At 46.2% G+C, this 14220-nt stretch overlaps 2 protein-coding genes across 2 annotated transcripts in view; one reads left to right on the forward strand and one right to left on the reverse strand.

The window, feature by feature from the left end:
- Window positions 1-14220, forward strand: part of ADIG (adipogenin) — a 68624-nt gene that overhangs the window by 49429 nt on the left and 4975 nt on the right. The window lies entirely within an intron of this gene.
- Window positions 2896-14053, reverse strand: ACTR5 (actin related protein 5). The gene is made up of 9 exons (XM_057414341.1): window positions 13614-14053; window positions 12090-12319; window positions 10610-10779; window positions 9570-9787; window positions 8816-8998; window positions 6175-6297; window positions 5515-5654; window positions 4484-4616; window positions 2896-3197 (listed from the first exon to the last, which is right to left on the reverse strand). Exons 1-9 carry the CDS (start codon window positions 13995-13997, stop codon window positions 2946-2948), a joined length of 1833 nt encoding a protein of 610 aa, XP_057270324.1. The 5' UTR covers window positions 13998-14053; the 3' UTR covers window positions 2896-2945.

Consider the following 14220-nt stretch of genomic DNA (forward strand, 5'->3'; position numbering starts at 1 on the left):
CGGGGAGCAGCTTGCTGTCTGCACGAAGCAGTGGGAGTGAGCAATGGGAATCAGCACAGCTGCTTCATGCGTGGCGTATGGAACCAGAGTAGAAATCCTACCATATGACTTTAGGGATAATGTTAAATCTGCTACAGCATTCTCCCCTCCCCTGCTCATCCCACACAAGCTTCAAAACTTCTGGTTTATGACTGCTAGAGGATCATTGCAGACTGTCTCTGGAGGGATAATCTTAAATTTCAAGTGACAGTTCATGGGCATCTTTTCTTTCTTCTGGAATGCTGCCTTACACAGCACATTAAGTATTTTGGAGATTAGTAACTGGAGCAAAGCATTCTAATCTTGGTGTCCTAGTGGAGATTTAGAAAAGAACAGTTCATGTTTGAAGTTGCTGTGGCACAGGAAACAGAAGAAGCCTTGAAGACCAAAAGCAAGGCTCGAATGCAGCTCAAATGGAAATCTGGGACATTAAACACGTGATCCATGTTTAGTCTCCAGGGCTTCTCTCTGACGTGGTGTTTCCACTCAGAGCAGGTCTTAGGGACACTGAAAGGTGGAACCCAATTTGAGCTCTCTTTCAGAATAAATAGACCAATGGCTGTTAAACTGAAAACTTGTACTTTTGTATTCTTTGACCTGAATTAGGTGATAAGTGAATTGTATAATAAGGTTACAGGTTGCTTTGAACTTAATATACTGAGGCTCAAATGGGAACCACTTGACTATCTCTGAACTGGCCTCTGTACGTTGCAGCTTTTAGGACACCAGCCACGATAAACACAGCACAGGCTCTGGAGCTGCCTGCACAGCAGCTCACTCAACAGCAGTCCTACCATCACCTGGCAAAGGCCCTCACAGCATCAGTTTAAGCTTTCTGTCCACAGAATGATCTTTGTGACAACTCCTCCTACTGCTCCTCACACAGCCTGAAGTCCCATTAAAAAGAGGCCAAGTATGGGCCTTAACTGGCCTGTTTCCCTCTCCCCCCTTCCTTTCTCTTTCCTTTTTTCTCCTTCCAGCACCAATGCTCAGGTAGCAAATCCTATGGGGCACCTGAACTTAAATGGCTAAAATTAATCCTGCAATGTTCACGCTTCTCATGGTGCTAATCCAAGGAACTGAATGACCACCAGCTCCTTCAGAACAGCCTGTGACTGATGACATTGTCCAAGTTCATTAGTTACTCCAGCTATCGTGGGGATAAAGTAACATACTAACAGCTAATATTTAGGAGATTATACAATTATGCTTCCTTGAAGCTGTTTAAGCAGCTGATCTGGCATCTCTGTACAGAATTATACAGCTCTGCTTTGAGTTAATGCAAGTGAAGTGATTGGCTCAATTTGGCTAAACATTTAAAAGTAATATAACCATTTGCAACAGATGCCCTTTTAGGCCTTCATTTTGGAACAGTTTTACGCACAACACCCTCTGATCTATTCAGCAACCAACACCAAGAATCCAGGTTTCTGTATCCCGAGCAGCCACTTGTGGCAATAGTTAAAAGATGTGTCAGAAAGGGGTCAAACAACAATGGGATATCACATACTCCAGGCCACTGGTATTAGCAAAGACATGCTGGTGTTTCAGTACAGCATGTTTTTCCACATTCTTTACTACCCACAGAATTGTCGTAACAGTCCTGAAGGTTAGTATGCCTCCACGTAGGATCATTAGTCCAAAATTAAGGTTACCTGAAGGTAGCAAGCGGCCTTCTCCTCCTCTGCCCCTGCCCAGCAGCCTATTAGGACCAGGGCAGACATCCACCAAGACCTCTATACCTCCTGAGAGACAACTTATGTTGATGCTCTGCAGCCCCTGGAGACAGTAAGCCACCACCTCTTCACCTTTTTTATACAGTTATGGTCTGGGTATTTTCCCCATGTCCAGCCTAACAGTTCACAGCTTTTGCCAAAGTGATAGAGTCTGCTCAGATTTCAGCTCACCATTTGGCACTGATTATTCTTCTGGGAAAGCAAGCAAGTTGTTCAGTGCAATAAATGAATCCTCAGTCAAATTTCAGCTCCAGTATGCTGTGCAGCAGGACTGGGGCCTGGCTGCAAACCTGCAAGGTACAACCCATCAAATACATCCATATTACTGGGGTCTGTAAAGAAGTCAAATCACTGAAACAGTAAGAGTAAAAAGTAAAGCAGAAAGTTTACTTAATTGCTAATGCAAATTTTGATCTAAAAGTCCCATCAGTCAAGAACTGCCTTGCTTAGCCACCACTTCTGTAAAGCCACTTAATGACTAACTGCACTTGGCCTGCACCTTATGGACCATCCTGTCGTTACAGCTGGACAGTGCTTCACGTGACCAGCTCTACAGTTTCAACCAAGGCATCAATATTACTGACTTAATTTAAGTCAAAAGTATCTGAAATCACTGCTGATTCAGGGGTGGTTTAGCAGAAAGCCTGTAGCAGGCAGGAAATCAAAGCAGACAGGAGTGCAGGAGGCCTCACAAGGAAGGGATAGCTCAGCCCCACCAGCCTTCAGCAGCACCACAAGTCCTGACAAACACCTGCTGGGCCAGGCACGGGGGGCGCCTGCTGGGCTGACCGCTTGAGATGAGCACAGCTTCTGAATCATCCATGAAAGCAGTACAAAACCAGAACAGTTTAATTGAATAAAAAAAGCTGTAAAACAGACTCTCAAAAAAAAACCCAACCTGGGTCTTGCTGTGAAAGTTTCTCAGATGGTGTTTCTCTCTGGAATGCACTTCTGGGGTGCTCCTCCTTGCTCTGTGCTGAGCATTGCAAGTGCCAGAACCACGCAGCTGACACCTCAGTGTGGCTCGTCCTCCTTGTTGAAGGGACTGGATGAGATGCTTGGGGCTCTCTGAGCTGCTGAGGCCTGTGCTTCATGCCGCACACCAGTAACTTCCTTTCCCAGTGCTGCTATCTCTGTCCAAGGGTTCATGACCAAGGCATGGTGCTAGGCCTACTCACAGGCATTGCCTGTGCTGGACGTCAGCACTCTGCTAGGTGCTAATGCCTCTGTTGTCCGTGGGGCCTGCTTTGGAAGGCGAATAGGCACATAAACATTTGAAGCACAGTGTTCCTTGAGGTATTCTCCCCCTTTTTCTTCATAGTCTTTTCTGGTTATCCAGCCTTCATCACGAGTCATATATTCCACTGCCCAATCCCTAGCTCCATACCAGGCATCTAAAACAGGATTGGAAGCAAGGTGAACCTGGATGGAAGGAAAACAGAATAAAACTGATGTCAATTTAACACAGGAGAGAAAAGTCCTTTCTCTCCTACACCTGAGTATAGTGGTATATAACACAGACCACTGAATTTCAGAAGTCTGAGCTGATTATTCAGTGCCTCTGGGTAACAGTAATACTAGGAATGGGTTTGAAGTGTATTGTGACCTTGAGATCAATTCTCTATGAGGCTGTTTTGCTCCTACAGGTAGAGAAAGCAAATGGGCGTATCACATTCCCAACCCACAGTTCTCTGGCAGCATTCAAGGCCCAGCTGGACAGAGCCTTGGGCAAAAGGGTCTAGGGTGAGGCATCACTGCCCATGGCAGGAGGGTTGGATCTGGATCATCTTAAGGTTCCTTCTAACCCAAACCAGTCTGTGAATCTATGATTCCAAGGCAAAGGTTAAGGAAAGCTACAGGTGCTCTTTCTGAAGACATCTGAGAGAGCAGGGTAGATGTCTTGGAAAAGGAAAACCTGCTTCAGTTAAAGGACCATGCATACACAGGTATGTTAGGGTAGAAATGTGCAGATTGGAACAGTTCCTATCTGGAACAAGTGACCTTTGTTAGGAGCAGGATCATCTCCTTCAACCTGCCAGTCATGCTCCTTTTAATTCAGCCCAGCAGACGGGCAGCTTCTGAGCTCAAGCGCATGCTGAAGTGGCTCATGTTCAGTTTCTCCTCACCCAACACCCCCAAGACCTTCTCCACCCAACCTGTAGCTGTGCCTGGGATTGCCTCGACCCAGGCATAAGACCTTGCACTTGGCTTGGTTAAACTTCATGAGGTTGGCATTGGCCATCTCTCTAGCATGTCCAGGTCCCTCTGCATCTTATCCCTTCCCTCCAGTGTATCAACCAAACCACACAGCTTGGTGTCATCAGCAGACTTTGCCGAGTCCTCGGTCCCGCTGTCCATGTCACCAACAAAGATGTTTAACAAGATCAGCCCCAACACCAACCCCTGAGGGACACCACTCATCCCTGGTCTCCAACAGGACAACTCTCTGCCTCAGACGGAGTTTACCTCCTGCTTTGAGCTGCATTCCCAAGCAACGTGACTTTGAGAAGCCATAGGTCCAGCATGCCGGAGGGCTGGCCTCCCACCATCTGCCTTCTCAGGTCAAAAAAGCCGTTTGCAGCATCTCATCATAAAACACTCCCCATTCCCATGCTCCAAGTCCCCCTGCTCTGTACCTCTCCCAACCCAAACTACTTTTGAACACAGATGAACCGCTGTTCACGCAAACATTGCGTCAATACACATACCTGAAAAGATGACTGGAATGGTCTCATCTCAAGGAGCTCCTTCTGGACCCTGGCTTTCAGTCCAGGGTACATTGTATTTCCACCAGTGAGAAAAACATTCTGGACAAGAATAGCTTGTTGCTCCTTTGGATACCTACCAGGAACAAAAATCAATGTTAGTCTCAGTCCCCCTCAAGGACATCTCTCCTAGGAACTGAACAGGTATCAGGAATGCCAATACCTTGTCTTCAGGATTCATTTTCAGAAACTTCCTTCACTTTGCTAGCATGGAAACCTGTGTTCATCTGTTTTGTGAAAAATCTGGGGTGGCAGGAGAAAATCCTTAAAGCACTCTGTGCACTGTGCGCCATAAATCAACAGCTCAGTAGAGCTGCAATTCTCACAGTTTAGAAAATGCAATCTCTATGTTCCCACAGCTCAGGAGGGACATTTTGCAAGTGCTAAGTTGTCTGGAAACAGCTGTCCAGCAAGCATGCTTATACCGTAACTTCCCCCCCCCACCCCGATTTTGGTCTCAGAAATGCAGAGGCTGCCAGCTCATTGTTTCGTTAGATGGATAATTACCAGGGTTTGCTGTCTCCCTCTGTAACAAATTTGGACCAGGGGTCTCCAAAGTGGGGTGTGGAAAATTCATTGGGGTGCAGGAAGATGACTTTTTTGGTACCATTAATAAATAAACAAAAATAGTGTTTATTTCACTTTTATCTTGTCCTTCTTTAATTTCTGGTTTTGTGTACGCTTTAAAATGTACATAATAGTTCAGTAGTACTTGTGATTTATAAATACACATATATTGGAGGTACACACTGAGAAAGTTTTTACTGATGGGTAATCAATCAAAAAACTTTGGAGCTCACTGACTTAAGACAAGGAACAGGAAGACACGTCTAACCTGCACTGCTCAAACCCACCGGAAAAACTATTCAAACATATTGTCTCCAATTACTGCTAAGCAACCAGAATTGCAAAAGCTGGTATCAAAACAAGACTAGCTTGACTGAAGTGAGTGGCAAGCAGCTTCGTAAACTCACCTCTCAAGGACATATTGCATGGTTTCTGCTATACCAGCCTGGTCTTCTCCTATCAGGGAAGGCTGGAAAACAACCTCTGGAGCCCTGATTCTTTCAGTGCCAAGGAAAAGCTGGTGGTACTCTGCCAGGTTAAACACGGGCTTTGAAAAGATGAGATTGAAAAGTAGTAGGAACTTATGCTACAGAATAGTGACATTCTAGAATGAGCAATGTTTCCAAACAATGTGTACAAAAAACAGATTACTATGCTCTTGCAGAGGAAGTGCCATGCTGTAAAACGTTCCAAAAAGCCAAGGAAGCTGGACTTTTCCTATACTTCTTTCTGTTTGGTGCCCCAAGGCTCAATATCACAAGTTAAAGCTGTGTTCACAGCGATGCAACATTAGGCTATGGATCACACACAAAAACACTGTGGACTTTTTTTCCCTGATAACATGGCACTGCTAAACAGGCACTGCCTGCAGCGTGAGCCAAACCATGTTCTAAACCATCAGCTAAGACTGCAAGGACTTCTCCTCCCTCAGTGTCCTGCTCAGATAAGCTTAAGCATCTCTTCGAAGAGCAGGCAAACCATGATCGCATTGGAGAAATGTTAGCAGGCTAGCTGTGCAACCAGGAGGCAGCAACCTCTGGCATGAGGTGTAGACACAGAAATCAAACCTGCACTGCAGCAACAGGCTTCTCAACTTCAGGCTGTTCCTCAGCAAATAAAGGCTCAAACTCATTAACAATTTCCACATCCTCCAGTGACTGCTCACTGCCTAATGGATCCAAATCAGGAGTCTGGAAACAGAAGAAAATATATTACAAGAGGGTAGTTCAGGTGTGCTGAGCACAGGCAACTTCAATGCTAGTAACACACTTGGAAAATTCAATGCTGCTTTTCTCAAATCTCAATTTTTTAACATGCCTGAAACCAAACATGCTGCTCTCTAGCACTGAAAACAAAAATCAAAATGGTGAGCACCCCAGAAAGCAGATGTTAAGACATTCACTCAAAGCATAAAAACATAACACCTTCAACAAATTTATCGTGATGCCAGCTGGGAAATGAAAGGCCTCAGTCAACAGGCTGACTGCCAGGCTCCCGGCCAGCCATGGCCTACACATAATAACATACTGAAAGTTATTAAAATAGCTTTTAAAATTAGTTAAAACTCAGTGCACTCACAGCACCTCTAACGGCTCTATAATTACCATTAAATTCCCTGCCTAGCTTGTATGGGACTGGAAAACAAATATTTGCTAGCTCAAAGCTGCCACACAATGTTTGACAGTTTCAGCTGCCTGGCATTTGAATATACCAAAAGCCCTTATATTTTACACAGAGGTGAAGGTGCTCCAAAAGCTCTTTCCTAAAGCATCACTCAAAATCCTAGAGTACTTTATGGTTGTGAAGTAAAAGCAGGGGTTTAATTACCTAATTTATTTTTGTGGTACAGTGTTACCTTAGGTATTTTGTTGCTAAAGATTTGGTTTTGTTATTTTAAACTTGTAAGGTTTGCTGCAATGTCTAGCAAGCAATACCAGGATGAGACAAAGCTCGATCATCCAAGCATTCTTAAATATCTAGCTTACAACCACTTAAAAGCCAAGTAATTACTCAAACTGAAGTGTAAGCAGCGTTCCTCCTTACAGCAAACAAATCTTAAGTCACCTGAACTTATCTCCAACATTTATGCTTTGTTAAATCCCTTTCTTTTTATGTCTTAAAAAAAAAACCTAACCAAGCAAACAGCAACACAAAGAAGCATAAAACTCAGCTAAAGACTTGGCACAGACCCCAGGACAACATAATTAGTTTTCAGACTCCTTTGCAGAGCCAGAGGGATGGCCCATCTTCACAAAAGGATTCAGTGATAACTATAGGTGCTCTTACAGAGCACTGACCTAACAAGAAGGATTTCCACTTGCTTCCAAGGCCTGAGGCTACACCTAGTAAAGAAGAGGAGCATGGGATATGTTGGAAAAGGGACATGTTGCAGTTTAGGCGCAACCACCGAGCAAAATTATAAAAACTAATAGTCTTTTGGTTATCTTTTTCTAAAACAATTTCTTTTGCCAGAGGGCAAAAAGACTCTTTACCACAATGGTAAGCTCATCATCTACTTCAATGTCCCTCAAACACTGTCATTCTGATTCTTACACAAGCTTTACTGATAAGGATAGGCAAAATACAACACCTAGAAGGTATCAGCTCACCAGTTCTGGCTACATTTCAAGCTCCATACAAGACATGAACTCCTGCACCTTGCACAACTCTCTGTGCTTCAATTTTCTGTTTTTCTGTCTGTTCCTAAGCAAAGACTGATTTAACTAAGAAAGTTCTGTCTTATGTGACTTGAAAGGCAATTATAAGTAAACCCACAAGCAGCCTTAGACAATTTCTTAGAAGCAGCTGCTACTTGTTGGGTCTGTATTAGTCTGACAAAGCAGACAATTAAGCTTCTCATTTTCAACACAACCCAAAAATCAAGTGCAGCAATCCATCTTTCATTGTTAAGTAAACAAAAGAGAATATACTGCTTAACTGCACCAAAGAAAGATAGCAAGAATAAAGGCCAGGAAGTTCTCCGCACCTGAAAGGGAAGAACAGAACGGAAAACTAATGCTTTTTCTAACAAAAAGCTTCATATGTTCTCCTATATCTTTAATAGATGGCTACTGACAATTGAGGCTGGTTGTCTTCGGATCATAACCACTTGCGGTTTAAGTACTTAAAATGACTTTAAGTCATTTTAATTGTCAGACACTTGTGGTGGAGAAAAAAAAAATCTTTAACATACCAGGCCCACTTATTTCACCAAAATTAATGCAAAAGAAGCTAGAGGTTGGTTTAAAGTATGAACAAAACCATTATGCTAGCTGCTGCATTTACAACCTCCTAGCAAGTCAAGCTTAAGTAACCAGAACTATTCTCTTGTCTCCTCCAAATCTTTAAAGATGTGCAAGAAATTTTTAAGGCAACTTATTGATTTCATATAGCTATACTTCAACTACTGTCAGGAAGCCTAGAGATTTTGCTTAGAACTCTATGGAATAAAACTCTAAATGTATGTATCAGAGCACAGTGCAGACCAGCACAAGGGTTACTGATCTTAGGCCTATGGAACTGTTATTTTCTGTACCTGCATAAGAAAGCTGGAAAAGAGAGAAGCAGTTGCCAAATTAACAATGAGTTGCAGTGTATTAAAGGAAAAGCTTAGTTCATCAGTCAGAATCTGAAAGGGCACATTTTCAAGTGTAGAAACTTAAATCTCTCAGACATAAGAGGAGGATTAACTTGGTGAAAACACTGTACCTCTGGCTTGCTGTCCACGACATCTACTTCAATACTGACTTCCGCCTGTAGGATTTTCTGCTTGGTTTGTTCAACAGACAGACTCAATTTGTTAATGTAAGACTGAAGTTCTTCTGCAGAGTCCATGTTCAGCTCCACCAAAGCTTTGTGGAATTGATCCATCTGACCATCTTCTAAAAGTTCCTACAGACAGAGTTAGCTGTGATGACAGGGCAACCAACTGTCTGTCAACTGTGCATGTAGAGACACTTTGCCTTCATCACCAGATATTATGGTGGGCATGCTCTGGAAGCACTCAAAATAGTTCACAAAATAATTGCTCAGAACCTGACAGCATCCTCTGCATCAGTAACGTCTCCCTTTTATCCTGCAAGTAAGCTTAAAAAGCTTCTATCAGAAAACACACAGAACACTTGTAGCTTCTTTAGAAGGGGAGATTGAGATGAGCTCTTAGGTAGTTCTTCCCTGTGAGGGTGCTGAGGTGCTGCCACAGGGTGCCCACAGAAGCAGTGGCTGTCCCATCCCTGGCAGTGTTCAAGGCCAGGTTGGACAGGGCTTGGAGCAACCTGTTCTAGTGGAAGGTGTCCCTGCCTGGGGCAGCAGTTTGGAACTGGATGGGCTTTAAGGTCCCTTCCAACCCAAACGGCTGTATGAGTCTATGATTCTTTACAGTGCTGCATGACATTCTGATAAGGCTCTGAAGGCAGCCTGCCCTCCTCCCAGAAGACAACACAGAAAACTCTGCCTTGATTACCTGTACGTACAGTAACCTGTCCAGCCTCTCTTGGTCAAGTTGTAGCTTCTCTTCTCGACGACGTGCATTGAGTTCTTGAAGTCTACGCAACTGCTGCTGCCGCCTCTCCTGCTTTTCCTCTGATGTCAGAGTGCTCCCCAGCAGTTTGTTAGAGAAAGGCAGCTGCATCTTGTGCATATTGTTCTCATAGTACTCTGGGGACTGCCACTTCCGTAGCTCTAAATGTTTTGAAAGCAAAATAACAGTTTATCCAGGCAGAAAACAACAATTTATACATTGCATGCAAGCCATGCTAAGCTCAGACTTGGAAGAAAGAAGGCAACAGTCCAGCCTAGGATTCTGTCACCTCTGGCCAGCTGCTCCAGTGTTTAGCTCCCCCGTCAGAGCACTACCTCCAAGCCACATACCCAGTTCCCAAGGTTCTCAATGCTCTGATCTCCTGCATACCAGAGTGGGAAGTGCACACCAGAATCTTCTCTCTTCCCAGGTAAGGGCGAGTTTTCACACATGTCTAAGGATTTCTGCAGGCTCTTCCATAAGTGAAAAATTTAAGAAAACACTTTTCTTCAGGCACTAGTTATGATTACATTTACCATGGAAATTTTTAAAACTTCTTTAATTTACAAAAAGCCATGAGAATTGTCCTCTGCAATTTGGAAACCTTAAAGCAGATAAGAAATACACCCAGATGCTGGAATCATCCTAGGAAATTTGATGTTCTGTTGGAAGCATAACTAACAAAACAAACTCATTTTAAATTCTTTTTCTCTGAAATAATCACAGTTTTTATTCACAGAGAAATTCGAACTCATACAGCTTTTTTTTTTGTAATTCAATTTTGTTTCTACCTTAATGTTAAATTTGAAACTCTTGTTGAAACTGTAACCTACCATGAGGTAATTGCCAGAAAGTTATAAAGAAAGCAAAACAGTAGTAGAGTATTTCTGCCAGAATGCTAGCCAACTTGAGAACAAGAGATACAGAAGAGAAAACTAAGTTTGGGTGAGCACTACCTAGTGGCAATTTACAGCTGGTTTTACCTTCTATATAGTCCTCTGCAACATAGCTATGCTCATGCAGTATTTCCTCCATGCGACTAAGAGTGATGGCAGCAAAATGCCCTGGGTATTTCAGCTGAAGGAGGCGTTGGAGATAGACAGCTGCTTGACACCCTCCAAGATTAATGCGTTTGCAGTTTTTAGCATCCAGTCTGAAAATGCAAAGATACACAAAGGACTGTGGAGAGATCCACAAGTTCAGCATAAAACAGACCTCCTGCTTCCCCTGGGGTTATTTACTTTCTGATACTGTCAAGTAGACATGAATATTCCCAAATATTTCAAGATTCAGTTACCAGAGGATCTAATACACCTGCTGTTCTCAGACAACAAGCATAATCATGGCTTTGTTTACCGCAAATACTTTCTGAAAGTCTCTGCTCTGCTTTAAATAATAATAAAAAAAGCATTAAATAATTTTGGCTACAGCAAGGAAACATTCATTTTTTAGAAGGCAAGTGATGGCTAGTGGAGCCGAAAGTATTTCCTTTAACTTCTGCAATATTTCATGACCATGACATACCTTTAGTGTGCTTTTGAGCCCAGAACCCCCCCCGTGTGCTGGGCTGCACCCCCAGAATGCAAGCAGCAGGTCGGGGAGGGGATTCTCCTCCTCTGCTGTGCTCTGGGGAGACACCCCTGCAGTCCTGATCCAGCTCTGGGGCAGCAGCACAAGAGGGATGTGGAGCTGTTGGAGCAAAGCCAGAGGAGGCCACGGAGCTGCTGCGAGGGCTGGAGCAGCTCTGCTCTGGAGCCAGGCTGAGAGAGCTGGGCTGGGTCAGCCTGGACAAGAGAAGGCTCCTCAAGAGGAGACCTTAGAGCAGCTCCAGTGCCTAAAAGGACTACAAGAGACCTGCAGAGGGGCTTTGGACAAGGGCCTGTAGGGACAGGCCAAGGGGAATGGCTTGAACCTGCCCGAGGTGAGACTGAGATGAGCTCTTAGGCAGAAGCTCTTCCCTGTGAGGGTGCTGAGGCGCTGGCACAGGGTGCCCAGAGAAGCTGTGGCTGCCCCATCCCTGGCAGTGTTCAAGGCCAGGTTGGACACAGGGGCTTGGAGCAAGCTGCTCTGGTGGAAGGGGTCCCTGCCCATGGCAGGGGTGGGAACCGGATGAGCTTTAAGGTCCCTTCAACCCAAACCATTCTGGGATACATTTTTTTAATGCCTGAGCTTACTTGGAGTAGATACCCCCTTCTACTTTTGCAAGTAAAGATCTACACATGAATAATAACTAAACATACAACATGTACAGGGCCAGCACTGCTTCTTCAATTCAAAATTCAACAGAACTCGTCAAAATCCACAGACCTAGTTTTAACTCATCAGTATAAAGCCCTGATAAGAACTTCCACTGCAGGAGCTGGAATACTGAATGCTAGAGGAAAGGGTATCTGCATCACTTGAAGAGTCAACGGCTGACAAAGAAGGGCTGCACTGTACTCAAGACACCAAGAACTCACTCACCTGCCTTCCAAGACTGGCAAAATGTGGGTACACTGATAACCTGAAGATATCACCAAACCACTGCAGCGCCAGTTCTGACTTCTGTTTCGGTAAAAACTGTACAAGCTATCTATGCCATAGGACACTTTTGGCACTTGGTAACATTCGAAGAGCAGCTCTGACATCATTTGTCTCGAATAGAGAGGATTGCATACTGCTTCTGTCAGAACGATTGGATGATCAACACAACCCTGTAAGGGAGAAGAGAAAAATAATAAAGGTATGAAGGGAAATCATAGAATCTTTAGGATTGGAACGGACCTTGATACCATCTAGTTCCAACACCCTGCCATGGGCAAGGACACCTCACCCTAAGAGCCCAAGGCTCTGTCCAACCTGGTCTTGAACACTACCAGAGATAGAGCATTTACCACTTCTCTGGACAACCTGTGCCAGACCTCACAGTAAAGAGCATCTTCTTTATATCTAACCTGAGCTTCCACTGCTTCAGTTTGAACCCACCACCCCTTGTCCTATTGCTACAGCCCCTGATGAAAAGACTGTCTCTGGCATCCTTGTAGCCCCCCTTCAGACACTGGAAGCTGCTCTGAGGTCTCCCCACAGCCTTCTCGTCTCCAGGCTGAACAGCTCCAGTGTTCTCAGCCTGTCTCCATACAGAAGGTGCTCAAGCCCCTGATCATCCTCGTGGCCTCCTCTGGACTTGCTCCAACAGTCCTTATGCTGGGGACACCAGAACTGCACAGTGCGCCAAGTGGGGTCTCATGAGAGCAGAGTAGAGAAGCAGGATCACCTCCTTTGATATCCAGGGATACTTATCCTTGCTTCTCCTTTAAGCACCAGCAAGGATTCCTCCAAACCGCAACAGGAAAGGGTTTTCTGTGCAGGTTATAAATCATGTAAGTTAAATTATATCTAGTGCTAAAGGGGGCAAAAAAGAGCCCTTATCTATATCAAGGCTTCCAATGTTCATTCAACCAAATAATAAACTCCTAAAGGCGGAGGAGAATGGATTTTTAAAGCATATGCAAATTATTAAAAATGTAAATCTATGCACTTAGAAGGTGAAGCACATGTGACAACTGGAGGAAAGCAGCTGAGCACCAGGCAAAGCTCAAAAAGGCAAAAGCCTTCATGATCTGAGGAGCAACTCTCAGTCCTCCTGTGGATACGAAACAAATAATCAAACCCAACAATCTTTAATGTCCCTCTCAAAAACCAGCCGTGGACACTGGCTCTTGGCCACAGCCTGACAAGATGCTGCAGTCCAAACCTCTCGTCCCGTAGCTCTAGCTTCCCACTCTCCTTTTATTACAAAGCTATGAAGCTCCGAGCACAGCGGAGCTCAAACGGCACCCCCGGGGCGCGCCGGGCCAGGATCACCACAGCAGGAGGCCGCCCAGGGCCGCGTGTCTGCCAGGAGGGGGCAACGCAGCGCCCCGGGACGCTCCGGAACCCGCACCCACGCAACCCGCCGCTGTCCCCCCTCCCCGGCAGGGCTCCAGAGCCTGCCCCGCCCGGCCCTACCTGCGAGCTGACGCCGAGGCGCTGGAAGACGTGGTCGAGGAGCAGCTCCTGCAGCTCCAGCTGCACGGGCACGTTGCGGTCGAAGGGCGAGCGGAGCAGCCAGCGCAGGGGCTCGGGGCTCCCCAGGTCGTTGCCCACCTGCGTCTCGGCGCCGGTCCCGCCGCGGGCCCCGCGGTTGCGCGCCGCCAGCGAGCGGAACCGCAGCAGCGGCTCGGCGGGGACGGCGGGGTCGGCGCAGGCCCAGCCTGCCCGCGTCTGGAAGGAGCCGTTGTCGATCACCAGCGGCACCGGCTGCGGCGTCCGCACAGCCGCGCCCGGGTCCAGCACCGGGTCCGGGGCCCAGCGCACGTCGCGGAAGGCGAACACTCGCGAGGCCGCCGCCATGGTGCGACTCCGGCTCCCTCCGGCCGGGAACGCGGACGCCGACACTCGTTCCGGGCGGGGCGAGGGGCCTCGGCGCGCGGTGACCCCGCCGCCTCTCACCGGAAGTCTGACGCCGGCCTCGGGGGAGCGAGCGGCTGCGGCCGGGACGGCGACCGCGGCGTGCGCTGGCCGCGCGCCGCGGCACGAAGGGCGCCCCCTGCGGCCGGGGCGGAGCACGAGAGGC

The sequence above is a fragment of the Pezoporus wallicus genome, unplaced genomic scaffold, assembly GCF_028554395.1.
Source record: "Pezoporus wallicus isolate ANWC-B61680 ecotype Strahan unplaced genomic scaffold, APGP_CSIRO_Pwel_v1 contig_6631, whole genome shotgun sequence".
NCBI lineage: Eukaryota > Metazoa > Chordata > Aves > Psittaciformes > Psittacidae > Pezoporus > Pezoporus wallicus.

Bases quoted from the DNA above. Each gene is read 5' to 3' on its own strand.
- ACTR5 (XM_057414341.1), bottom strand. From the start codon at position 13,997: ATGGCGGCGGCCTCGCGAGTGTTCGCCTTCCGCGACGTGCGCTGGGCC. The intron at 6,298-8,815 runs GTACAGTGTTTT...TTCTGTTTCCAG, and splicing joins TCGTGGACAGCAAGCCAGAG to ACTCCTGATTTGGATCCATT. The intron at 3,198-4,483 runs GTATGTGTATTG...CCTTCCATCCAG, and splicing joins CATTCCAGTCATCTTTTCAG to GTTCACCTTGCTTCCAATCC.